The sequence below is a fragment of the Labeo rohita genome, chromosome 4, assembly GCF_022985175.1.
Source record: "Labeo rohita strain BAU-BD-2019 chromosome 4, IGBB_LRoh.1.0, whole genome shotgun sequence".
NCBI classification, from domain to species: domain Eukaryota; kingdom Metazoa; phylum Chordata; class Actinopteri; order Cypriniformes; family Cyprinidae; genus Labeo; species Labeo rohita.
In genome coordinates, this window is record NC_066872.1 from 46337274 (window position 1) to 46364717 (window position 27444).

The 27444-nt window shown below is 46.4% G+C and overlaps 1 protein-coding gene across 1 annotated transcript; it reads left to right on the forward strand.

Annotated features, from left to right (window-relative positions):
• Positions 1 to 947: 947 nt before the first annotated feature.
• Positions 948 to 26117, forward strand: lrp6 (low density lipoprotein receptor-related protein 6). Its single transcript, XM_051107389.1, has 23 exons — positions 948 to 1432; positions 3354 to 3753; positions 8451 to 8648; positions 8723 to 8919; positions 9608 to 9742; positions 11359 to 11755; positions 12613 to 12784; positions 15194 to 15410; positions 15659 to 15948; positions 17068 to 17294; positions 17400 to 17584; positions 17810 to 18136; positions 19084 to 19286; positions 19366 to 19577; positions 20119 to 20309; positions 20446 to 20655; positions 20728 to 20853; positions 21330 to 21566; positions 21649 to 21759; positions 22423 to 22653; positions 22723 to 22859; positions 23844 to 23941; positions 24014 to 26117. The coding sequence occupies exons 1-23, from the start codon at positions 1378 to 1380 to the stop codon at positions 24318 to 24320; spliced, it is 4863 nt and encodes a 1620-aa protein (XP_050963346.1). The 5' UTR covers positions 948 to 1377; the 3' UTR covers positions 24321 to 26117.
• Positions 26118 to 27444: the final 1327 nt, after the last annotated feature.

Below are 27444 nucleotides of genomic sequence, written 5' to 3' on the forward strand. Positions count from 1 at the left end.
TATTTAACAGCTTTATCACTTTTTTTTTTTTTTTTTTTAAAAAAAGGTAAACGAAGAGTGCTGGAGGTATTTATTAAATATTGGTTATTAATGTTCTGATATGAGTTACGCAAATACAGAAACAACCGCAAATGACAATGTTTCAAAAACATTTCAATTTTTTGAAAGTTAAATGTGACACTAACAAATGCTGTTCTTCTGAACTTAAAAAAAAAAATACTGGGCAGCACAACTGTTTTCACTGTTGATATAGAAGTGTTAGCATGCAAATCAGCATATTAGACTGATTTCTGAAGGATCATGTGACACTGAAGACTGGAGTAATGATGCTGAAAATTCAGCTGCGCATCACAGCAATCAAAACAGATATTCACTTAGAAAAGAGGTGTTTTAAATTGCATTTTGTATTTTGATTGTATTTTTGATCAAATAAGTGCTGTAAAAATATCAGAAGTGCAACGTTTATTGTAGCTGCACGGCTGTGGTTAGACACAAGGGGACGCTGTATAACACATCTGTATGACACGTCCATACATCACACTTACACACACATATATATATATATATATATATTACTGCATGACTCCTACACGTAGATCTTGAATAATTCTATCATGCTCACGCAGCTGTCAATAGAGATCCATCCTCACTAAAGATAGTTTTTTCGACACGGTAAAGAATAGCCGTGTACGCTGCACTAGCAGCAGATATGCACAGTATGGGCTGTACAATGTAATGCATATAGATGTCGTATAATAATATCACTGCGAGCGAATCGCCCCAAAAAATCTTTCGACTGAGAGTCTTGAAAAACTCCCATAATACGCGTCTGCAATATTCAGTGATCATGGGGAACAAATGAGAGGCAATAAGTGAGCAATAATGAAATATAATTCGGGTTCGTGTTGCTTTGTGTTGTTTTGTGTTTCGGGCCGCAGCACGAACCGCTGCGTGAAAAACTAGTCCCATCGGAATGCGCTTCCCTGCCTTTATCCGCGCGTCCACAACGCTCGCGACGCCTTTTCCCCCTCATTAAAGCGTTTGTTCTGCGTTTCCGCCGCACTATGGTCTCAGCAGAGAAAGACAGACGCGAATGCGATGAAATACAACAATAGCGAGCAGAAGAGCCGAGCTGGAGAAAGACAGACGGAGGGAAAGGGAAAGGGGGAAGGGTTTGGAAGCGTCCGGGCATTTTTCCTGTGAGCGGAAGGAGACGGACGGACGGACGGACGGCAGGCAAGATGTCGCGGTCACACTGAAACACTGAAACAATCAAATCGATGAAAAACTGCAGCGGAGATTCAGCGCGAAGAATCCGAATCACAGACACACGCAGCCGGAGCGATGCGAGCGAAGCGGCGCGGCTGAGCGTTGAAGATGGGTGCCGTACTACAGAGTCTCTTACTGTGTACTTTGTGTTTGCAGATACGAGGTGAGTTTCATTTACAGCGCTCGATTAGCGAGGAATCGCGTTCTTCTGATCCGAGCCTCGGGATCGAGTCTCCGTGAATCCGCTTGTGTGAATCGGTCGCGTCGTTTCTCGTGCGCTCAATCAGTGCTGTTGTTTGCGGTGTCGCTCGATGCTAAGCTTAGCTCTGCCGCCGCTGTATTGTTGGAGAAAGTCGTCTGTCTGTCTGTTCGTGTGTAACGTGATTGTTTTGTTTCCCTCAAGTAAATCTGCTTTCGTCAAACTCGCCGGTTTTCAGCTGCTTTTGTCGCGAAAGCCTCGAATATCTCAGCCGTTTCTGGTCTTTTTTGTGGCCTGTGAGCGAGTTTAGTGTGAGATCAGATCAGATCAGATCTGCTGCTTCACTTACATGCGTGGAAGGACTCGAACTGATTGTTTCTAGGTGTTTGACTCAGTCCTGAGTTTTTCTGCACTAGAGAATCACTTTTATTATGAGAGAGAGTCGTTCGTGTTGGTAAACAGTGTTGAGTTTAACAGCTGTTCAGGTGTGTGTGTGTGTGTGTGTGTGTGTGAGAACAGTCACTCTGTTACAGACAAACAAAAGCCAGCAGCAAGAAACTCTGAAAAAGTGTGTAAAAGAGCAGCTAAATGGTTGACGTGATCCGAGGCCAAACATTAAGTGTCCAAAAAGCCTAATATTTCTTCTGTTTGCTCTGGGCTCAGTCTGGCACGGGCTTCACTGAATCACCCGCAGTTCTTCAATCTGCAAGTTTCCAAATATTTGCAAAAGGAAATTCCCCATGTTACAAAAACAGGCCGTCGGCTGGAGGCGAGAAGGTTGAGGTCGCCCTCCGTCGCAATGTGCCGGTGTTTTGTGGTGGATGTGTCAAATTGAGGTTTGATTCAGTGCCAGATCCCTGCAGAGTCACACTCTCTCTCACACACACACACACACACACACACACACTCGCTGCGCTCCAGCACTGGCCTCCATCACGCTCGCTGGATTGGCAGGAATCAGTCTTTCTTTGGCAGAAACAACAGTTTGATTTTTCATGACCTAAAACTTTTGATGGACATAAATGCAAAACAGGAATACGGCTCTTACAGGATGAGGCTGTACGGACATCTGAAGTGATTCGTTCCTAAATGAGATTTCATTCTTTTGTTTACTTCTAGTGCAATAGTGAAAATTGTTTCCTTTTAATGCTGTTTGTAAATGCTTTTAATCAGCACGACTTACAAAAAAAAACAATATCATCCACAGTATTTTTGCCTTTGCTTTCTAGTATAAATATCTAAACATCCTTAAGCTACATTAACTTGAGAAGTAAAGTGAAGTCTTGTTTTCTGAGAAATTGAACAAAATTGAGTTTATCCTTAAAACAAGAATAAATATCTGTCAATGAGGAATGAAAACTCGATTTCCCTATTTATTTGAATCCATTGGTATATATTTGTACTTGTTTTAATCATAAACTCACTTCATTTCGATCAGTTTCTTAGATGCAAGTGTATGTTGATTTATGAATCTTTAGACATTGGCACTGGAAAACAAGACAAAAATACTGAGGAAAAACATTATTTCTTTGCTGTGTAATCAGAAGGTACAGTGAAATTTATTAAAGCTTTTTTTATATAAAGCTTTTTTTTCTGAATTGAATTGAGAAGTAGTGAAGATCTGTTGGAAGGTGCTATTAACATGTTCTCGTTAACATTTAGAGCACATATTGACATCCTTAAATTGCATACTTGGTCTTTGAAAATAGTCCCAAATCGACCTGCAGAAACCCTGATGTATCATCTGAGAATCAAACCCATGAGAGTGGCGTTGCTAGCGCAGTGGAAAGTGGCATGAATCGTTCAGAATCAAATGAAGCTTCACTGGTTTAGGCGTGACCTCTGACCTCCACATGTTCTCTCTCTCTCTCTCTCTCTCCCGCAGGCCTGCCGCTCCTCTTATATGCGAACCGGCGGGACTTGCGGTTGGTGGACGCGGCTCACGGTCGGGCGAACGCCACCGTGGTGATCGGCGGTTTGGAGGACGCGGCGGCGGTGGATTACGTTTACGCGCAGGGACTGATTTACTGGAGCGACGTGAGCGAGGAGTCTATCAAACGGACGCTGTTTAACGGGTCGGCGCCCGGCGGGGTCCAGACCACGGTCGTGTCCAATCTGGCCTCTCCGGACGGCCTGGCCTGCGACTGGATGGGGAATAAGCTCTACTGGACCGACTCGGAGACCAATCGGATAGAAGTGGCCGAACTGGACGGGACGTACCGGAAAGTGTTGTTCTGGCAGGATCTGGACCAGCCGAGAGCCATCGCTCTGGATCCGGGCCGAGGGTGAGTAGACGAGATCGCACCCTTCCCTTCCCCCTTCGCACCGAACCCGCGTTACGCCACGCCGGGACCGTTTCTCACATTTTTATCTCGCCTTCATAAGCGGCAGCAGACGGAGCGGCTCACTCGTACCTGGGCGCAGCGGCTGTGGGCGTCGGGAACTGCGACGTGTTGCGGCTTGTTTTCTGGATGTTTATGTTGAACAGGCCGGTAGTTACAGGTTTGCCTGAACGCTGAACGCAGAGCCGCTCGTGTGCGTCTGTTACAGCTCATTGTAGTTCAGGCCGATCGTGTTTGTGTTCTGCTCCGTTTCTGACACCGATGCTAAAACGTAGCCGAACCCAGGCGCTTCAGTGACTCGTACTGTTGAAATCTCTCCTACTAAACGAACGTCTTGCTCTGCTCTGTTTATCACACCACATGCTCTGAAAAGGTTCAGGCAGTTTATCAACAGCACAGATGTGTTTGAGAGATCGGCTCAGTCGTGACCGTATTGATCTTTTCTGCACGGCACTTCCTGAATCCTTAGGATCGCTCGTATCCTTATCTGTCATCATCAATGAAATGAAATGTACTTTATTGTCCCCAAAGGGGAAATTTGTAATGGCATTTCAACAAGACCTGATACATTAGAAATGAAAGCAGTATTCATACACACCGCTCGCACAAACGGCATAAACGTCACCGATCGGTATTCGACAGTCTAACTGATTCTGTAGGGTCATTCGGTGTCAAATCAACCAAATTTCAAAAACCTGGTTAGGATACTAAATTTGAAGGGGCCTTAAATGAAGAATCCAAAAGAAAAGTTTATGAAGAACTAGAATTAAATCTTTTGTGGCTTTAATGGACAGGACAGTACAGAGATGACAGGAGAGGGGAGCGGGATCAGCGAAGGACCTCGAGACGGGAATCAAACTCGGGTCACCGCGAGCACGCTTGTGCTATATGTCGCCGCACTAACCGCAAGGCTATCCGACTACATCCGTGACATTTAATAGTTTCATCACTATGCTTGTGTATCTTTCTTCGGAAAATCAAAACATCTGAGCCAGGGACCTTCGGTTGAGTTGACACCGAATGACCAGAGGGTTAGAGTTCAAAACGGGGATGGACTGTCGTTGTATTTAAACAATTCTGAAGGGAGAAGTAGGGAGGCTTTTTTTTTTTTTTTTTTTTTTTTTTAACATTTATTTTCTCAGTGTGTGTTTTCTCTAGTTGTTTCTTTTCACAGTTAAGCTAGCTCTTTCTCTCTGTCATAAATGGTAGGTTTTTGAAAACATGCATTGTAGATGTGAAGCTGCTTTAATCGCATGTGTTTTGTTGAAAGTCTTTACAAATGCGTTTGATTGTGAAATCCCAGAATCCCCGTCCGTCTCTGTCGGTGGCATCTGGTGAAGCGTGTCGTTTACATGACATTAGCCTCCATAAACGGCACTGCAAAGTGATGAATGTTTCAAACAGGTTCCCAAACACACTCTGTCTGTCGTTGGTCAGTCAGATTTTGCCATTGGTTGAGTCAGAATTAAACTGGCTCAGATGAACAGGTTAGTGTTGTGAAAGTGTCGCAGTGTTTTTTTTTTTGTTGTTGCTGTGTGTGATCTGTGGTTGGTTTTGTCACTTTTAGTTTTTTAGTGATGTTCACTGTGTTTATCTGTGCTGTTCTCCTCCTGATTAAGAGGAAATAATCGTGTTCGAGGTTTTTGAGATCCGGCCTGAATGGATTTGTCCTCATTCAGTGACAGGTGTTGTCTACAGTAGATGTATTTTTTGAGTTTAAAGGGTTAGTTTGACCAAAAGTGAAGATTCTGTCATCATTTACTCCGAGAAAGGAAAGTCATCCAGCTCTGGATCAGCGTGACGACAGGACGATCATTCTTGGCTGAACTGTTCCTTATTGTTTAAATGTGTTCGAAGATGCCGTGAGTTTTGTGTGTTTGTAGTTGATTTCTCGTGCGTGTGCCGATGTCATCCGGGACGTCAGTCTCAGCAATAGCACACGACGGTTCACGTTTGAGCTGTAATCTGCTGGGCCGGTTTCCTGCTTCGGTAGGAAACGCAACGGTGATTTCACGGCTCTTTTCCTGCAGACGGCAGCTGTAGAGGTTTTCGTGAGGGTTTAGTGTTACCTTCAGCAGCGCTAACCAGGTGAGTCCGTACGTAACCCGAGCGACGGCTTTTCTCTGGAGGGTTGATGGGTAATCCAGCCTCTCCACACTGACCCACACAGGCGCTTTTGTTCTGCTCTGATGACGCCGCTGCTGCCGTGGAGCTCCAGGAAGCATCAGAATGATTTTAGCCGTGTGTTATTTTCATATTGTTGTGATCATGGGAGTTTGTTCGGCTGCTGTCGCCTCAATCGAACCGGCTCACGCTGTTTGTGCAGGTACTGAAAGTGCAGTTTGAGGTCTAGACACGGATATGTTCTCAGATATATGTTCTCCCTCGTTGTGCTCTGTTTTTTTTGGGCTCAGATGAACTCTGAAGTGTCTCAGTGACTGTTTCATAAAACAAGTTTACCAAATAAGCCAGGCTTGTTTTAGTTAGTCTGACTTATTGTTTTATTGCTTATTTGGTAAACTTGTTTAAAGAAACAAATCAAATCAAATTGTTTTTTTTTTCTCATGCTAATTTGCCCTCATCCAGGTTTGCTGTACTTGTTTTTTTAGGTCTGCATTTTTTTTGGCCAGAATTTGTGATTTATATGTCAGTATAGCTATAAAATAAAAAATAAATCAATAAAAAGGCCTGATGTTGTAATATGATTTCTGTTTTATTGAGCGTGTCTGATTTGGCTGCACAGATTGAAATAACTTGATTGCTCAGTATCAGAAATATGTTCTGAATCACCTGCATTTGTGTTTCATTTCATGTGTAACATTCTGCTTCCAGCTCACTTTTATCATGTGTTTTTTGTGTTGTTTATATATAGCTTAGTTACTGTGTATCTTTCACTTGTTTCTCACAGTGAATACAGCTGTTGTAGAAGGCATGGTGCCTAATTATGAGCGAACTAACTCTCAGGTCGGCGTGAGCGCTGTGTCGTACCTGCAGCACTCGAGTGACGTCACTGAAGAGCTTCGTTTGCATGTCAATCCAACACCCCGTCTATTCATGAGCCCGATTTGAATTGAAGCAGAGCCGCTTCCTTCATTTGTGACGGTGTGAAAGACAGCGCTTTAAACAGCGGGCTTCTGACACGACGTGGACACGAGAGACTCTGATCTCTGCGCGTCTCTGATGTCAAATCGCGTGCTGCTGAATCAGTAGGAAGGTGCTGAATCAATTGCATGCTGTGCTCCATGAAACAGCGCAGATTCAACATCCGTCTTGTTAGCGTGACGCTCCTCTGCTCCCAGATGCTGTTGGATTGTGAAATCGCGGATGTAACGGCGTATTTGTGCGTCTCTGTGCTGCTGATTCTGCTTTTGTTTCTTTATTTGATTCACTGGTTCAGAAAACACTGTTTTGTTCATTTCTCAGTCTCAGATTCTCAGAACAGTGGATGATGGACAGGTGAGTGGGCGGGGCTCCACGTCAGTGATGTCATCATCACAGCTTATCATCTCTTTAACTGTAAATCTTCCTGTAGTTCTAGGCTACTGTATGAAAGGCATCTGAGGTATTTGCCGCCTCACGCAGGAAACGCATCATCATCGCGCGCTGATGGTGTCGTAGCTGCAGCTGTACAAACGACGGATCACACATTCCTGCTTCACACCAGAGTGACACATTCATGTGACGTCCCGCCCCGTTCACACCTGAGTGTGTGTGTGTGTGTACTTGTTTGTGTGTGCGCACACACACACACACACACATGCGCATGTTCAGGGCGGGCAGACTGATTTCTGACCGCGTCTTCATTGGTTGAAGTGTCTTTGGTTGTGTGACCTCAGAGGAAGTGATGTCGTTTGTAGAGCTCCTGTTTTAAGTTCATATTTCAATAATTGTTCATTTTTCTGTACATGCAGCTAAAAACATGTTTTATGTCTTAAAGAATTATGTTTTATTTATTTATTTTATTTTATTTTTTTTTTATGTTACGAGTTCAATTTAAAAAAAAAAAAAAAAACAGATTGTGAATTGTTCTCACAGAGCCGGTGTGATGCTCACTGTGCCATTGATCCTGTTCAGACAGTCAATTGGTGGTTTAATTGCGAGTCGGTCGTGTGATGTGAAGTTGGTAGATTTAACCGGGTTGGTTAGCGGAGCGTCTTGTTTATAATAGCAGTAGTTTGAGTCGCGAGGCAACTGATTCTCCACCTAAATATAACCGCCAGCGTGAGGAGCGACTGAAACACGAGTCTCCGGCTCCCGTCGGCCTCCCTGACCCTCGTGCTGTGCTCTCGTGTGGCTCACGGCCTCCTCATCCGCTCTGCCAAAGGTCAAAGGTCGTCAGTGGTTGTGGTTCACACGCTGTTCTGCTGAGTTTCTCTAATGGTTTTATCTGTGTTTGCTGCTTCTCACGTTACAGGCCATTATTTTGCGTTTGACAAACTATTTGGACATCATTGCGTCTTAAAGTTAAAATAGTGTTCACTAGACTCGTGGTTGGTCTAGTTGTTTTTAAAAGGCAGCAGTTGTCGTGTGAACAAACCTGGTCTGATCAGACGCAGAACGAATCCTCTCTGTGACACGTTGATCGGTGCGAGACGTTGTTGCTCCTCGTCTGACTTTAACGTTTGTTTCTGCTTTCTCAGGTACATGTACTGGACGGATTGGGGTGAGATCCCGAAAATCGAGCGCGCTGGGATGGACGGGACGCATCGCTCCGTCATCATCGACTCTGAGATCTACTGGCCCAACGGACTGACGCTCGACTACGGCCAGCAGAAACTGTACTGGGCCGACGCCAAGTTCAACTTTATCCACCGCTCCAACCCAGACGGTTCGGGCAGGTAAGAGCGCCACCGTCGTGTGTGTCCGCGTGCTGTGCGTTCGTGATCTCACGCGTGTGTGTGTGTGTTCTCAGGGAGGTGGTGGTGAAGGGCTCGCTGCCGCACCCGTTCGCGCTGACGCTGTACGAGGACACGCTCTTCTGGACGGACTGGAACACGCACTCCATCCACGCCTGCCACAAACACACGGGAGAAAACAGCCGCGAGATCCACACCAACATCTTCTCCCCCATGGACATACACGTCTACAGCCAGAAGCGCCAGCCGCTGGGTAAGAGACGTCCGTCTGCGCGTGTGCTTCCTTTCCTTCCCACAGTGCTTCTAGAGGAGTTTCCTGAAACGCTACGCAGACGGGCTGCTGGGTACGAGCCTCTGCAGAAATGATTATGACACACGACTCCCGGTTCAGCCTCTCGCACACAATGGAGCGTCTGTTCTGTCCTCGGTGCTGATTGAACGCAGAGAATTTCTCACAGCGCTGACAGAATCCTCCGTTACGGCCTCCGTCTCTCACTCGTCGCTGCAGATCTTTCTCAGCGTCTTCCTCCGTTCTCTGCTTTTTCTGTGAGGGCTGTGAATCTTTACGCAATTAAAATAACTTTAAATTTACATTTGTAGTGTTTAATGGAATTATTTTTTAATAACTTCTTTTAAAAAAAAAAAAATTCATTTTAAATTTTATGATTTAATCTTTATATTTGGAAATGATTATAAATCATTTAAGAGACAATGCATTGGAGAATTTTTTGCTAAATAAACTCTTTTCTTCTGTTTCTGTCTGCGAGTGAGTGTTTGTGTGAGAGTCTCAGAGGGTTTGATCAATGAAAAACCTTTACTGTTATATGGATCGAGTCTGTCAGATATTTGTGTATCACAGCTGCTCCTTGACGCGTCTTCATGTTCTCATGCTGTTCTCCTCCTCTGACGTGTGTGTGTGTGTGTGTGTGTGTGTGACACAGAGGCGACGAGTCCCTGCGCGCTGAAGAACGGAGGATGTTCTCATCTGTGTCTGCTGTCTCCGGTTAAACCCTATTACCAGTGCGCCTGTCCGACCGGCGTCCAGCTGCTGGACGACAACAAGAACTGCAGAGACGGTGAGAGACTCGTAGGCTTCATCTCATAGGCTTCCACTGTTTTTCTGCCAGGTTCATATTTTTTTTCTGTTTCCAACCCGACCTCTGACCCCTAAACAAACCCTCAGAAACCTGTGGAAAACACGAGATTTAAACAGAAACGTGGTTTATGAGCTCTAGTGACTCACTAGTCTGTGCTCAACAGGTTTCGCTGTTAGTGAGGACATTTTTGAATAGTCAAACTTTTACATGATTCCAGGAATTGTTATATTGAAGGTTACGGGAACTTATGTTTGTATTGAATGAGGTGTGTGAATGAGCAGCTATTGGGATGATCACGTAATAATCTAAGTGATGTTTCTTTAAAATCAGAGATGTGTGTGAAGCTCAGCTGTTTAGAGACGCTCCTGTAGCTCAGTGTTGCGTGAGGTTGTGGGTTTGATGAGTGTGTGCACGTGTTGCGTTCGACGGTTACCGGCGTACGCCGGCTCGCGTTCATTCGCTCTCGGTTGACGTCGCAGGGTTACCGTCCAGTGGTTGCTATGGTAACGCGGTTCTCTCTGTGATCCGTGTTTGTGGGTCACGTGACCGGTGCTGCTGTAGTCGTCCATCTCTGTCTGTCTGTCTGTCTGTCTGTCTGTCTGTACTGAGTGATCGCAGGCTGCCGTTCACACCGGGCTGCTGGGAACAGTCTTCACTATTTGAATGTGTTTGGCTGAAAGAGACTCATTTGTAAGGCCTTTTGTTTGCGTCCCTCCCCCCACTGAATGGACGCCACCAGCACGGCCTGATGGGAGATCGTTTCTCTGTTCAATGGCCTCATCTTGAGCAGCACGAACAGCAGCGGGTTCATTCATTCTCTGTGTGTGTGTGTGCAGAGATTGAACATGTTTTACACATGATGGAGTAAAACACCCTTGTTTGCTTTAAAGCAGAAACATTGCGTTTTCATGCACTGGTCAGTTTAGAGATTTTGGTTTATTTTGCTTGCGCAACACATCTCCTTTCACACTAGTGGAGAGAAATAATCCAAAATGCACATTTAAATGTTTAATTTGATTGCACTTAATTTAACAAATACTTAAATTATATTACTTTACATTTTTATTCCTCTCTATATTCTGAAGATTTGTTCATATCATTCACACTGATTTATACAATTGTAAATACATTGTAAAATGTTTGTTTTCTGTCAGTTTACAGTATTTTTTGATTTATAAAATTTTAAAAGGAGAAATCCAAAATGCCCTCTGGAAAAACCTTTTAATATGTCAAAAAAACAAGAATTTTCAACCAGTGTTCAGATTTCTGTTTGGACATGTATGCAAAGTAATGCATATTTAATTAGATAATGCCTCTTTTGCCTGTTTAGACATAATATTTCAGAAAAGTTTTTTACCCTCTTCACCTGAGCTGATTTCCACGACTGACTTTCTTCCGTAAAATACTAAATACAATATTTTAAAGAATGTCTCGTGTTTTTTCTTTACAGTGAAAGTCAGTGTTGTTTGGCTTCCAGCGTTCTTCAGAGTGTCTTCTTTAGTGTTCAGCAGAAGCGAGTGATGTTCACTGGTGTGGTCTGATCTTACACACTCTCGAGTTCTGTGTTGTGACCTCTGACCTCTGACCCTCTCCAGGTGCCAGTCAGCTGCTGCTTCTGGCGCGACGCACGGACCTGCGGCGAATCTCTCTGGACACGCCCGACTTCACCGACATCGTGCTGCAGGCCGACGACATCCGGCACGCCATCGCCATCGACTACGACCCGGTGGAGGGACACATCTACTGGACGGACGACGAGGTGCAGGCCATTCGCAGGTCCTACCTGGACGGGAGCGACGCTCAGTTTGTGGTGACCTCGCAGGTGAACCACCCGGACGGGATCGCCGTGGACTGGATCGCACGAAACCTGTACTGGACCGACACCGGCACGGACCGCATCGAGGTGACGCGACTGAACGGCACCATGAGAAAGATCCTGATATCGGAGGAGCTGGACGAGCCCAGAGCCATCGTGCTGGACCCCGTCGCCGGGTGAGACGCTCGTCTTCGTTAGTCTGCTTTGAACGGCTCCGTTTATACGACTTATACGACGTTTTATACATCGATTTGACGGCACTTCCTGTTTGCCTAGTTCATTTCAATCAGTACTTCACTGATCGGTTAAAAAATAATTTCGCCAATCTATCCAGCCATGAATGAAAATAATTTTTCTGAAAGTCATAGTACACGTTCACAGAATCACTTTTGCAAACTCATGTTTTTTGCAAGTTTTAGTCTACCTGATGTACTTTTTGTTACACAGGCTTCCGTGTATTTTGTAAGATTCATTGTCTGGTTCTTCAACTCTTTTAAAAGACTGACTAAACTCATCAGGTTTGAGTAGTTTAAAGGCTTTACTTTGTCACAAGGAAGGGAAATGTACTTACAATTTACACAAACATTCCAGTGCAGAAATGATCGTGTGAGCTCATGTGATGCGTATGAACAGATGGCCTTTGCTTTGTAACGGTTAAATAAAGTGCAGAACCTAAACATGTTACACAAACATGTTACAAATGTTGCGTTACTCCACCAATCAAAGGAATCCCAATCCTACTAAAAAGTTTTGAACAACACGTACAGAAGGTTTGATCCGGATCAAAAACTAGACTGGATTATATGATCTAATCTGATTTCAGAACCTGTATTTTGTAAATGATCCAATTCAAGATTTGAGCCAACCCAATCAGATTACTATTGAACCACAGGCCTCCCTCACTTCATGAAGACTGATATACTTCAGTATTGAGTATTGAATACTTCAGAACGTTGTTCTGGTGGCATTAGAGGCGGTCGACGCTGCCGTGTTCCAGCGTGTGCTGAAGCGTGTGTCTCGTGTGTCGCCGCAGGTACATGTACTGGACGGACTGGGGTGAAGTGCCGAAGATCGAGCGTGCGGCACTGGACGGGACGGAGCGGCTGGTGCTGGTCAACACGTCTCTGGGCTGGCCGAACGGACTGGCGCTCGACTACACCGAGAGGAAGATCTATTGGGGAGACGCCAAGACCGACGTCATCGAGGTGAGACGACACGCTAGTTACGTGTGTAATTATGTCTCCGAGTTCTTCAGTATCCATCTTAATATTAAACTAGGACAATAGTTTGCAATTTTCTACTTGCATACAGACAAATGCATGTAGCAATATTTGATGATCTTCATTTTTTTACCAGTTGTTTTCACCAGTTGTGATAAATTGGGATAATCTCAGTTTTCTTGGGAAACCGTGCGTCACGTGTTCTCGTGCTGTCAGTCGTTGTCCCGCGCGTCTCCTCTTACTCTCACGTTTAGCCTCTGGTGCTTCAGCGTGTCTCATTAGCCGCGGCTCCACAGGAGCGAAAAACTGCTGATAATCCTGACAGATACAGGCTGAGAGAGAGAGAGAGTGTGTGTGTGTGTGTGTGTGTGTGTGTGTGTGTGTGTGTGTGTGTGTGTGTGTGTGTGTGTGTGTCTCCAGCCAGCAGCAGCGCTGCTTCACGCTGAGAGCTCACGCTAACGGCACGCTCTGGGAGTCTGACAGAAACAAGACGCACAAACACACACACGTGGAGAGCCAGCTGTGTGTGTGAGAGTGTGTGTGTGTGTCCAGGATGAGTCCTAATGAACACTGGAGAAAAGATGAATTACAGGAATAATGATTATTTTTTTCATGTACTCTCCATCATGTTCTTCTGTGCAGCACAAAAGCAGATGTTTAGCGCAATGTTCACGCTGCTCTTTTCCATACAGTGCCAGCAGACAGTGAGCAACAGCTGTTCTAACCCTAATCGGACAAACTGTCCAGTTTCACTGTATGAAGATTTTATTTAGTAAGATCTGATTTGTTTAATAAGATGCTTCCAGAAAACACATACATTTGAAAGATCTTGTACTTTAAATCGCTTACGTTTTTTAATCTTTTTGTTTATTTGGATTTGTTTTATTCCATTTATGTAACTCTTGTTGTACATGTACATTAAAATATCCTCAGCTGCTGTCGTGGATTTAACTTTTGCTACTTATCTTGCATGGAAAGCAGCGGCTCAAACATTCTTCAGGATTTCTCCTGTTTTATTCAGAAGGATGTCTTAAATTAGTGAGTGAATAATGACACTGTTTTTGGGTTGGCTTGGTTTCTCCATCTTTCGGGTGTCTGATGTTGAGCTCGTGTGTTTAGTTCCCGTACGGCTCTCAGATGCTCGAGTTGCTCTAAGTTAACTTGAAGAAACTGAAGCCTGTTAAACACTTCAATATGTCTCACTCGGACCTGCGGATTCGCTAGAAGAAAACGCCACTCGTCGTTTCGTGGGTCTTTTCAGTGCATTCATGTGATGTGATGATCTGCAGGACTCCAGAAACGTTTCAGAAATGCGTTTTCTGTAGAAGTGTAGATCGGTCCGCAACACGAGACTCCGTACGGACGTGACGCCGCTCTCTCAGGCCGCGTTCGGCCAATCGGCGCTCCGTCCCGTCGGGTGGAGGACGGCCGGCTCTGTGGTTTCAGCCCACATCTGGTTCCGATTGCGGCCTCCACTCCAGCTGCGGTCGGCTCTGTTTAGAATAGACCCAGAATCTGAAAGCCACACCGCACTGCGGTCTCCATCCAAACCAGCGGAGACTCGCGACTCGGGCCGAAACACCCAAGATGGAAACTTCACTTCAGCGCTGGTGTGACCCAGAGCTACAGCGAACACGGTCACATGATTGACCGCACAGGTTCTTATCCTGGAATCCGGACCGGGATTTGAGTGCAGCCCGTGTGTGTGTGTGTGTGTGTGTGTGTAATCTGAGAGTGTGAGTCAGAGTCTCTGGAGCGGCAGGAAGTGAGTGTAGTATTCCTGAGGTCTGGAATCCAGACCAGCGCTGCGGATTCTCCGCAGATGTAAACACGCGCTCTCGCGTCTCCATCATCACCGCTGCCATGTTATTCTAGCACTTCATCACCTCTTGATGTTTGGTCTCAGGTGCTCAGCGTGTTTCCCGTGTTCAGACGTTCGTGTGCTGCTGTGTGTTTGACTTACCGCTGCTCGGTGATGCTGGACGCTAGTTTGGCAGGTTAACACGTTTTGCTCCTCTGTTGTGCCGTACTTAAAGGAGAGTTCGCTGGTTAAAGGTGAGCTCTTTTCATTTATCTGCTGAATACCCATTAAAATTCAGACTGACTGGCATCATTAGTAACCACGGCCACCGTTTCCATGGACACAGGATTGAGCACAAGCGTGACAGCATTTCCTGTTTATTCAAATGATGTTTTCAAGGATGTCGTCGTCTTCTGTTTACAGACCCTCTGCTAAGCTCCGCCCCTCTCGGTTACCGTTGCGATCACAAAGGTCTCCCGAGAGCTGTTCTTTCTACATGTGTTCGTTTGAAGTGTTTTTAATTCAATAGAAAATATATGCGTGTGTGTGCATGTATGTATGGATTGCTCAGGAGTGTTTCTTGTGTTCTTCAGGTGATGGAGATGGACGGATCGGGCCGGCGGGTGTTGGTGGACGATAACCTGCCTCACATCTTCGGTTTCACGCTGCTGGGCGACTACATCTACTGGACGGACTGGCAGCGGCGCAGCATCGAGCGCGTGCACAAACGCAGCCTGGAGCGCGAGGTCATCATCGACCAGCTGCCCGACCTCATGGGAATCAAGGCCACATACGTCCACGAGACCTTCGGTGAGGAGCTGCGAACGTCACGTACTCCCTCGTGTCGTTCAAACCCGCGTGAGCTTTGCTGTTCTGTAAAAGAAAATATTTTGAAGAACCGGTCAGTTTCAGTCCTCACTGACTGTATCGTTTGTCCATGTACTGGATGAACCAAAACAGTTCTTCAAAATATCTTTATTCGGGCAGAAGAAGGCTTTGAACGATGAGAGGGCTGAATTTGTTGTGAATTTCTGCTGAATTTCTGTGTCTCTGTGCAGGTGTGAACCCGTGCGCGCACGCTAACGGCGGCTGCAGTCACCTGTGTCTCTATAAGCCGCAGGGCGTGTCGTGCGCGTGTCCCATCGGTCTGGAGCTCATGGCCGATCTGACCACCTGCATCGTCCCCGAGGCCTTCCTGCTGTTCTCCCGCCACACGGACATCAGACGCATCTCGCTGGAGACCAACAACAACAACGTGGCCATTCCACTCACCGGCGTCAAGGAGGCGTCCGCGCTCGACTTCGACGTCACCGACAACCGCATCTACTGGACCGATATAACGCTGAAGGTGAGGACACACACACACACACAGGCCTGAAGCGCAGCTCCATAATGGGCTCCCTTGAGATGCAGCTGGGAAATAATTGACGGCTGATGTTTCTCTCTTTCTCTCTTCAGGGTTTGTTCTGTGTTTTAGCAGTGAGTCGAGCTGAATGAATCCACACCCGTTAATCTGCCTTATTATTGTTATTAATCAAGTAAAAGCTTTTTTTAGTGTAGGGTTGGAGCTTCAGCTGGTTTTTGCTGTCAAATCTGTACAAGTAAACACGAGCAATGATCTTCCTAAGCCTTCAAAACATCTCACATCCTTTGAGGAACACTTATTTGTTCATCTCTCAATCAACATTGCACTGCATTGCATTATATGCTCGGATCATTTCAGTCTCATCTTACTAAGACATATTATTGGAGATATAGAGTGAATGCTAAAATTTAGATCATTTTATGTCAGTATCTGCTGTTATAAAGATTTCATTGATTTACATTACAAGCATCAGAATTTCATCATAAATATCAGCATCTGCAGCAAATTCTTTTTTTTTCCTTTTTTTATCAGTTTGAGTCTCTGAATAGAATTAAACTGAAGCTGCTAGAAACATGTCAACGATTCAACAAACGAAGTACGCTGTCGATAACCCATTGATCTGAAAAATTACCTTAGACGATGTTCATGCAAATCTTGTGTTGTGAGCTCCGGTTTAGACAGAGTAGTTTCACTACAAACTACTGAACACTGCAGACGTCTAAGAGTCTGAATAGAGTGTAAATCCTGAACTATCAGATGATCTTACTGACTCACAGAGACATTTCTAAAACATTTACACTAAATACAAGCAGAAAACACTCATATTCAGCAGATAATCACTCCTCAAAGAGGAGGTGTGTGTGTGTGTGTGTGTGTGTGTTGCTCGAGGTCTTACAGCTGCTTCTGCTGATCTTGTGTGGAGTATCTGCTCGTTTCTCTAACGAGGCGTCTGGGGTACGACACACACTGTCTCTCTCTCACACACAAAACACACACACACACACAGTCTCTCTGTTGATGCTGTTGGGAATGTTCTGGTCTCATTCGTATCATTTTTTAGCTGTGTTTGTTTGATCTGATGGGTTTCTGGTGTTTCCTCAGACCATCAGTCGCGCGTTCATGAACGGCAGCTCTCTGGAGCACGTGGTGGAGTTCGGACTGGACTATCCCGAGGGAATGGCCGTGGACTGGCTGGGCAAGAACCTGTACTGGGCCGATACAGGGACCAATCGCATCGAGGTGGCCAAACTGGATGGGCAGCACAGACAGGTGCTGGTGTGGAAGGATCTGGACAGCCCACGAGCACTGGCACTGGACCCGGCCGAGGGGTACGTACGTGTGTGTGTCCTGCAGTCGCTCAGGACCGGTTCCTGGTTGCTGTGGTCATGTGACGTGGATGGCGCCATCTCACGGTCCACTTGTCTTCCTCTCAGCTTCATGTACTGGACGGAGTGGGGTGGACGGCCAAAGATCGACCGCGCCGCCATGGACGGTTCCGGACGCATCACTCTGGTGCCAAACGTGGGTCGCGCAAACGGACTGACCATTGACTACGCCGAGCGGCGGCTGTACTGGACGGACCTCGACACCACGCTGATCGAGTCCTCCAACATGCTGGGTGAATATCAGTGATGTTTAGTTGCTCTGTGTGTGTGTGTGTGTGTGTGTGTGTGTCACCCCAGCAGATTTACGGAATGTGAAAAATACGTGTTTGTAATACATTAATATTATATAATTTGTACATTTTATATTTTTTATGGGTATGAAATTGTAATATATTAGCTACTCATAATTTCATAGATTTGTGTCAGTTGTGACGAGTTCTCCTGACGTTGTCGTTCAGGTCTGGAGCGTGAGGTGATCGCTGACGATCTGCCGCACCCGTTCGGACTCACGCAGTATCAGGACTACATCTACTGGACCGACTGGAGCCAGCGCAGCATCGAACGGGCAAACAAGACCAGCGGGCAGAACCGCACCATCATACAGGGCCACCTGGACTACGTCATGGACATCCTGGTGTTTCACTCGTCCAGACAGGGCGGCTGGAACGCGTGCGCGTCCACCAACGGCCACTGCTCACACCTGTGTCTGGCCGTTCCCGTCAGCAGCTTCGTGTGCGGCTGCCCGGCGCATTACTCGCTCAACTACGACAACAAGACATGCAGCGGTGAGCTCACACTCGCTCGCACTCACGCACACGCATGTCCTTGAGCGTGTCTGGTTCCTCTTGGGTTTGGGATCCAGATTTTCCGAGGATTTTTTGAGCTTGTGGTTCAGAGCCGAGTTTCAGCCGGTTCGGCGCACGATGGCGTTACGCCTCGTCACGTTGCTCCGTGCGCGTTTGGCGCAGACGCTCGCGTGTTCTCGTACCGCTCGGCTCGGTTTGGCAGGGCTCAGACGTGATTTCTCGCAGAAAGAGCCGCCGGGGTCCGTCCTGGAGACGCAGAGCCGTTGTTCGAGAATCGCAGGCAGGGAATTTTCTTTTTAAAGCTCTTGTGGTGGACGAGCTGCAGCCAAGTTGGCAGATGCTGGAAACCCAAAGGCCGTATGAGCCCTGAGTGTCTCGTTTTGCGTTTGACAGAGTAAAAACAGGCATATAATCGCTGCAGGCCGTGTGTGTGTGTGTGACTGTAAACTCCCTCACACCGAAGCAGTCGTGGTCATGTGATCGAGGGCTGATCACAACGCCTTGTTTGGTCCTGATGTAAAGAAATACTGTTTCCGGGTCCTAACCTCCTTGCCGTTTCAAGTGGGAATCTCAACAGCTGTTTATTATTTATTATTCACAATAAAAACAATAAAGAAATAATTGTTTTGACTTTGTGAACATTAACTGTATTAAAAAAAATAAAAAATTTCAAATCTAATTAAAAAGTATAAAAATCTGAAAGAGTTTATTAATGATACTAAAACAACACTGACTACAGCACACCGTGAGCGTATATTATCACCGTTTTTGATGAAGTGTTTGGACTGAACCAGCGTCCCTTTCTACAGCGGCTATCACAAGTTTAATCTTGCACAGCACAATGAGGTTGTTTTAGGTGTAAAGTAGAGATGGACAGGCGTTGTTTGATGATGAAAGGTTAAATGTCTCCTCCTGTTTTCTGTCAGCGCCCACGTCCTTCCTGCTGTTCAGTCAGAAGACGGCCATCAACCGCATGGTCATAGACGAGCTGCAGAGTCCCGACATCATCCTGCCCATCCACAGCCTCAGAAACGTGCGCGCCATCGACTACGACCCGCTCGACCGGCACCTCTACTGGATCGACTCCAAGCAGAACGTCATCCGGCGCGCGCAGGAGGACGGGAACCAGGTAAGCGCTGCGGCGCGAGGCCCGCGGGACTCGTGGGATCGCGCCGGACTCGTCTGACCGCTGTCGTGTCGTTCCTCAGAGCGTGGCGGTGGTGTCCGGAGCGGTGGGCGGCCCCAACCTCGGCCTGCAGCCCTACGACCTCAGCATCGACATCTACAGCCGCTTCATCTACTGGACCAGCGAAGTGACCAACGTCGTCAACGTCACGCGCACGGACGGATCGCGGGTCGGCGTGGTGCTGCGGGGGGAGCACGACAAACCCCGCGCCATCGTGGTCAATCCGGAGAGAGGGTGAGAGGCGCAGAGGTGTAGATTTGTCACGTAGTGCTGACCGGTTAATAGCAAAACCATTCTGCTTCCGTATCACGTCTTCATTCAGACTAGTGAAAGAAAACATTGAAAATACACATTTAAGTGGTGTTGTTTTTTTTGTTTGCATCTGTAGATTTCAGTTCTAATCTGAGTTTTTTCTCTCACATACACCATACTTTACAGTTTTATTCCTCTCTGTGTTCTGACAGTTTGTATATCATTCACATTAATTTATACATTTTACTCCTAAAATATGGTGAAAATGTTTGTTTTCTGTCTGTTGACAGTATTTTCAGATTTATGGAGAGATGAAAGAGAAATCTAAAATCACCTGTGTAGAAACCTTCAACTCTGTCAACACAAACCACAATTATGAACCTGACTTTATGCAGTGTTGAGCAATACATGCAAATAAGTGCATATTTACCTAGATAATGCATCATTTGCATATTCAAACATAACATTTCAGGTAACCTGTAATACAGAACTGATGTAGCCGTTTCTCCTCCCTCTCCCGCAGGTACATGTACTTCACGAATCTGCAGGAGCGCTCGCCGAAGATCGAACGCGCCGCCCTGGACGGGACGGAGCGTGAGGTTCTGTTCTTCAGTAATCTGGGCAAGCCGGTCGCTCTGGCCGTCGACAACGAGCTGGGAAAACTCTTCTGGGTCGACATGGACCTGAGGCGCATCGAGAGCAGCGATCTGTCCGGTGAGATCCTGGGGTTGAAGGTCACGCGCATGGCTCAGGCCATCCTCGCTGTCAGCTTCACTAATTGTTTTTAAAATCTCCCCGTCCAATGAATGCCCCGCCCCTCAGCCCCTGACCACTCCCCTCTCTCCTCCAGGAGCCAATCGGATCGTCATCGAGGACTCCAACATCCTGCAGCCGGTGGGTCTGACGGTGTTTGGGAATTTCCTGTACTGGATCGACCGGCAGCAGCAGATGATCGAGCGCATCGATAAGGTCACGCGTGAGGGACGCACCAAGATCCAGGCGCGCATCGCGTCTCTGAGCGACATCCACGCCGTCCACGAGCTCGACATGGAGGAGTACAGTAAGCGTCTCTCTGAGCGTCATGGGTAAAGCGTCTGCTGGAGCGTGTGTTGATCCGTGTGTCTGTCCGCAGATAAACACCCCTGCACGTCCGATAACGGCGGCTGCTCGCACATCTGCATCGTCAAAGGAGACGGAACCACGCGCTGCTCGTGTCCCGTTCATCTGGTGCTGCTGCAGGACGAGCTCTCCTGCGGAGGTACTGCGTCCCCTTCGTCGGATGATGAGATCCATGTGACGCATGGAGAAAAACACACACTTTAGTCATCCTAGATGAACTTCTGATCTTCTAAATGTGACTAGATGTTTCAAAGCTGTTGTACAGAAAATCATGATGTTAATGTTTAGAATTATCTTAAAGGCGTAGTTCACCCAAAAATTAAGAATTGCCGCCTCAGGCCATTTTCTTGGTAGATCTTCAAACTGTGGTCCTTGGCGATTCATAAAATGCAAGTCGACATCTACTGTCACTTGAGAGTCAGAAAAAGCATAAAAGGGAACACAAAACAAATCCCTGTGGCTGAAGCAAAACGATTAGTCTGTCCAAGAAACTGAACATTTACAGCAAATTGTAGTTTTTGGGTGAACCATCCCTTTAATATCGTCACGTGCGGTCGATAGTACGGTTTCGTTCTCAAACTTCCGCCATTAACCGTTGACTGTCGTCGTCCTCAGAGCCGCCCACGTGTTCTCCTGAGCAGTTCTCCTGCGCGTCCGGCGAGGTCGACTGCATCCCGCAGGCCTGGCGCTGCGACGGTTTCGCCGAGTGCGACGACAGCAGCGACGAGCTCGACTGTCCCGTTTGCTCCGACGAGGAGTTCCAGTGCGACAGCAAGCAGTGCGTGGACATTTCGCTGCGCTGCAACGGGGAAATCAACTGCCAGGACCGATCGGATGAGAACAAATGCGAAGGTAACGATCGCGGGCTGATCCTCGCGGTCTGTGAGCGTCTTCCTGCCTGATTCACCGACGCTTTCTGTCTGTCTCTGTGCAGTTCACTGTCCCGTGGATCAGTTCACCTGCGCCAACGGCCAGTGCATCGGACGCCATAAGAAATGTGACCACAACATGGACTGCACGGACAACTCGGACGAGATCGGCTGCTGTACGTGTCTGTCAGAACGAACCGTATCAGGGTTTCTGCGGGTCTTAATTCACCTTCCGCAAATGAAGAGCTCAGAGCAGAAAGTGTTAAATTCGTAGTCATGTCGCTGCAAAAAATGCATTTCTTTGTGTGTTTTTTTTTATTTATTTTTTTTTAACCTTAACAACAGTTATCTGAACCTTAAATCACGGTACATTTACTCGAAATGAAAATGAAGATATGAAGTCTTGTTTTCTGGGAAACTGAACAAAATTAAGCATCGACTTAAAACAAGAACAAGTATCTGGCAGTGGGGAATGAAAGCTTGTTGTTGTTCCCTTTGTACTGAATTGATTTTATGAGCCCACTAGCAGACATTTGTTCTTGTTTTAATCATAAACTCCATTTTGCTTCACCTCTCATCTGTTGTTTGTGTTCTCCAGTCTAAGAATATTGAGACATTTACACTGGAAAACAAGACACAAACACTGAGGAAGTTTTTGTGCAGTGTGATCAGAAGTACAGTGAAAGTCATTTCCATAATGTAGCGTTTGAAGATTTCAGACTTTCTGTACTGTCTTGAAAATGTCTTAAACGAGTCTTAAACCAACCTTCATCAAACCTGCAGAAACCCTGTGGTAATAAAGCAGCAGGTAAGAGACTGACGCTCGTTTTCTTCCTCAGATGCCACAGAAGAGCCTTCCTTTCCTCCGACGAACACCATCGGCTCTATCGTGGGTGTGGTGATGGTGTTGTTCGTGGTGGGCGCCGTGTATTTCGTGTGCCAGCGCGTCCTGTGTCCTCAGATGAAGGACGACGGCGAGACCATGACCAATGACTTCGTGGTCCACGGGCCGTCGTCGGTGCCGCTGGGATACGTGCCTCACCCCGGCTCTCTGAGCGGCTCGCTGCCAGGTGAGCAGAACGCCGCACGGTACTCGCGTATCGCGTCCGAGCACACGCTGACCTGTGTTTCTCTCTCAGGCATGTCTCGCGGAAAATCGGTCATCGGCTCGCTGAGCATCATGGGTGGCAGCAGCGGGCCGCCGTACGACCGCGCGCACGTGACCGGAGCCTCGTCCAGCAGTTCCTCCAGCACCAAGGGCACGTACTTCCCTCCGGTCAGTCGCCGCTCGCTTCTGTCTGCGTTCGTGTTTGTCGGGGTCCCCATGGGTCCTTGTAAAATGTGTAAAAAAAAACAAACAAACAAACAAGTTTTAAATTCAGTGTTAAATGTGACTCTGGAACACAAAACCAGTCATAAGGATGATTTTTTTTTTTTTACTTGAATAAATAAGCTTTCCATTGATGTGTGGTTTGTTAGGATAGGACTGTAATTGGCCGAGATACAACTATTTGAAAATCTGGAATCTGAGGAAATCGCCTTTAAAGTTCTTAGCAATGCATATTACCAATCAAAAATGAAGTTTTGATACATTTACGGTAGGACATTTACAAAACATCTTCCTGGAACATGATCTTTACTTAATATCCTAATAATTTTTGGCATAAAAGAAAAATCAAATACAAATACACCCGTGCTACTCGAGACTGGTTTGGTGCTCCAAGGTCACAAATGTTATAACTTCAGAAATAATCATTTTAGGAGGCCTTAAATTTGGCAAATTTCATTACACTTCAGAAGGGTTCAACTGAGTTGAAAGTATTTCGGTCAAATATCTGATTGTGACCTGATCATCCAATGTTTACTTTGTAGTGTAACATGTTGTGGGTTTTTTAGGATGCATATTTTCTCATCTTCATCTGTTCGAATGAGCAGCCTAAAGCAGTACAGCAAAGACATGTCACAGTAAGAGTCCCTGTGCGTTTCAGGCTTGGTTATAATTAGAGGTCCAGCATTATGCATATTATTGGTATGTTGGTTAAACAAACTTTGTGGTATTCACAAATGTGAACTCTGGGCTGCCTTTCACACGAAGGGAAGTACATAAACTAGCTTCAGCACACATGTATATATCGAATGAATGTTCATTTGATGATATTCGTTGTTTTACATTATATTTATTATGGTTAGATTCAATTTGTGTTTAAAAACCTAAAGCAACTTTACATGTAAATGTGTCATTTCTCTCCCATGATTCCAGATTCTCAATCCCCCTCCGTCTCCCGCCACAGTGAGGTCTCAGTATACGATGGAGTTCGGGTACTCGTCGAACAGCCCGTCGACGCACCGATCGTACAGGTAACGGAAACGCGTCACGTGACTATCACGCTGACATTTGCGATTGGTTGTCTGACCCTGAGTGTTTTGCAGCTACAGGCCGTACAGCTACCGTCACTTCGCCCCTCCGACGACGCCGTGCAGCACGGACGTGTGCGACAGCGACTACACGCCGGGCCGCCGGGCTCCGCACGCGTCCAGCGCCGCCGCCGCCACCAAGGGCTACACCAGCGACCTGAACTACGACTCGGAGCCGCTGCCGCCGCCGCCCACCCCGCGCAGCCAGTACCTGTCGGCGGAGGAGAACTGCGAGAGCTGCCCGCCGTCGCCCTACACCGAACGCAGTTACTCGCACCACCTGTACCCGCCGCCGCCCTCGCCCTGCACGGACTCGTCCTGAGCCCCGCCCCCGCGTAAGCCCCGCCCACGGCGCCCCGTGTACATAGCCGGCGGCGTGATGACTTTGACGTGGGCGTCCGTCTCGGCTCTGGCGGCTCTCTGTACATTTAAAAGAAAAAGAAAACATATTTATATATTTTCTATACAGTGTTTATTGGTTATGCCATAGAGCTTTGTATTAAAAGAAATTTGTACATTTTTTTTTTTTTTTTTTTTTAAGAGAAAGTTTTATTAAATTCACACAGACGTTATACGTTGCCTTAATCCAGGAGTTTAGAATCAAACGCGTTCATGCCAAATAGATGGAGACGAAGCCCGTCGCCCCCTGCAGGCTCGGAGCAGCAGCACACTGTGATCTGAAGCTCAACTCTCAATCACCCGCTGGATGAGCTGCCGAACGAGACGGTACTCGTATTTTTCTACTATTTTTGTATCGAAGACGTCACGGACGTGGCCTCCTCTGCGCGTGACGAACTTCGGCGGCGCCTCGACACGGACGCTTCAGGAAACGGACGGGAAGCGACGCGACTCGAACCGATCCGATCGAGCGGAAGCTTCCCGCGGCCGACGCGCGGCTCACAATCACGGACGACTTCTCGTGCCTGAACGTTTTTTTTAAGAAGATGCTTTGAATCATTTTTCACTTTTTTAAATCTCAGTGCCCACAAAAGGTCAATTATTTTTGTACCACATACTGTTGTAGATACTGTATTTATAAGCTATAAAGAAGAATCTTCATCTTCATCATGTCCTTGCAGTGCTGCTGTTGTCCTGTTACGTCCCACCATTAGTAGCGTCTGATGTGTGACAGTCCCGAGACAATCCGTGTGTGCGCGTGAGAGTGAGTTTGTGTGTCTCCAGTTGTTTCGTTTCCCACAATGCATCTGTTTCTGTGTTTGTAGCACTTCTTCTTGAGCTTTGATAAAGGGAAACTCACCAGCACGAATGTCCTGTATTACCCAGCATCCACCGGGACGCGTCGTCGTTTGTTGCTCTTGTTGGTCTGGTCGGTTGTGTTTGTCATGATTGTGCTGGTTTGTGTCACGCGCTGCCTTCGGATCGTCCTCCGTGTTCACGACAGCAGCTTCGGTACAATCACGGATGTGAGTCAGAAACAGCTTTTCCAAATCTCTCCGCATCCCAGACCTCCCTTTAATGGCCTGTTCTGCAAGGGCTTGTGGGTAACGCCATGTTTTTAGTTCCTTTATGATTCTGCTCACACCAGCGTTTCCATTTTCTGAACTGCACTTTACAGGACCGTGTGTGTGTGTGTGTGTGTGTGTGTGTGTGTGGCGTAAGGATCAGTGTGTACAGGAATCAGCCGATGCTCATCGGCAGTAAGAATCAACAGTCGAGCGTCTGTCGGCTCAGTTTGACCTCTGACCCCGCGTGCGAGGCGTCACTGGTCCGGCCTTGTGCTGAAAGACAGAGCTGACGAGTCGAAACGTGTTGCTGGAATTGTGGGAAAATGTCTAAAGCACTTTGAAAGAGTGAGCAGGATTCATTCACTGCAGAATCGCTTTAAATGTTTCTTTTTCATGACAGGAGTTTCATGTTTTTGGTCATTATTCGTTGGTTTATTTTGATTCCCGTGGTGCTTTGCAAGGATGTGTTCAAAGGTGACCAACATTTGGTTTCTCATCAGTCATGAAATTTCCACTAACTCGCGTTTTTGTACATTGATGCTTTACATGTAAAACATTGTATAAAACGGATGTGTACAGCTCATTCAGTCGCGTCTATAAGCTGTTGTAACAAATGAAATGATCTTTTTTTAATAAAACTGAGTGAACGTTTATTTCTTCTCATTGGACATGTATGCCGCGGAAAGGAAGCGGAAGTGACTGTAGTTTCGGCCTAAGGGGCTCGTGACGAACACGGTGAAATGTTCGGAATGTCCGCGGGGCGGCGCTGCCGCGTCATATTCTACACTTAAGAATGCGTCATTTCTTTCCCAATCAAACAATTTACGAATTAAATTCAGCGATAAGAAGATCGACTGGTCAATACACGTTTTACCACATGTATGTATCAGCAAATATTACTTAAATATAACAAGTTTTTTTTCCTAAAAGTATCATTGTAAAGGGTTAGGGTTAGGGTTAGGTCATGAACTCTAGCCCAGAATATTTTGGTTGTTTTGTCTTGGGTGGTGCTGGAAGTCGGTCACAAAATGTATAAGATATATTAATATTACAGCTAACTCTATTTTCAAGATGGGAATGGCTGGACTCGGATTTAAAACAAGATTTCTGCACATGCGCGTTACTGCCGCCTGCTGGTCGGAAACACGAAGCGCATCTACAGCAGACGTTTCCGCAAAATACTGGATTCTAAACGGGAAAAGAACATTTGGGTGTATGCTCACAAACGTAAATCAAGTACACACATAAATACACATAGGCCTTATAAATACGCAATAAATAAATACCCGTGTTATGGCAGAAAAAAAAAATTAAACAAAAGCTTGTTGGGCCTCGTCCATTCGTTAAAAAGGTAAAATTCAGGTGCCGTGCGAAGCATCCTTCATAGGTTTTAACGAATGAATTGTAATTAGACGTAACAAAGTTACTCGACCAAAAAATCCCATTCGTTTTCTTCAGATGGGAGTTGATTTGTAACGATGACTTATAAACCTTTAATGACAGAGCTACTGTGAGCCACGAGGATGTTAATCGATGGTGAATGGTATTGTTGAAGCAGTTAACCCGTATTCTATCTCATAAAGCTTACTTTTAAGATAACCCCTTTTAAGAGTGGAATTCCAAGTGAGAACTACATTACCCATGATCCTTTAGAGAACGCGAGCGCGTCATAAGAGCTGTTTGCGCGTTACTGCCGCCTGCTGGTCAGAAACACGAAGCGCATCTACAGCAGCGGCGTTTGTTATTGTAATCGCTGAATTATGACGTTATAAAATACGTTGAGTGTGTAAATCAAGTCAATTGATCCTGATAAACACGTATGGCCAAACGAATGAAGCTCTGCACGCGTTTAAATGTGTCGAGTGCGCGCATGTTGTTGATGGTGCTGTGGCGCATCTGCAGCACTAGAGGGCGACACACATCGATCATTCATGGGTTAGAAAGCAGATGTTGCAGTCACAAGTTTTTTGAAAAAAGTCG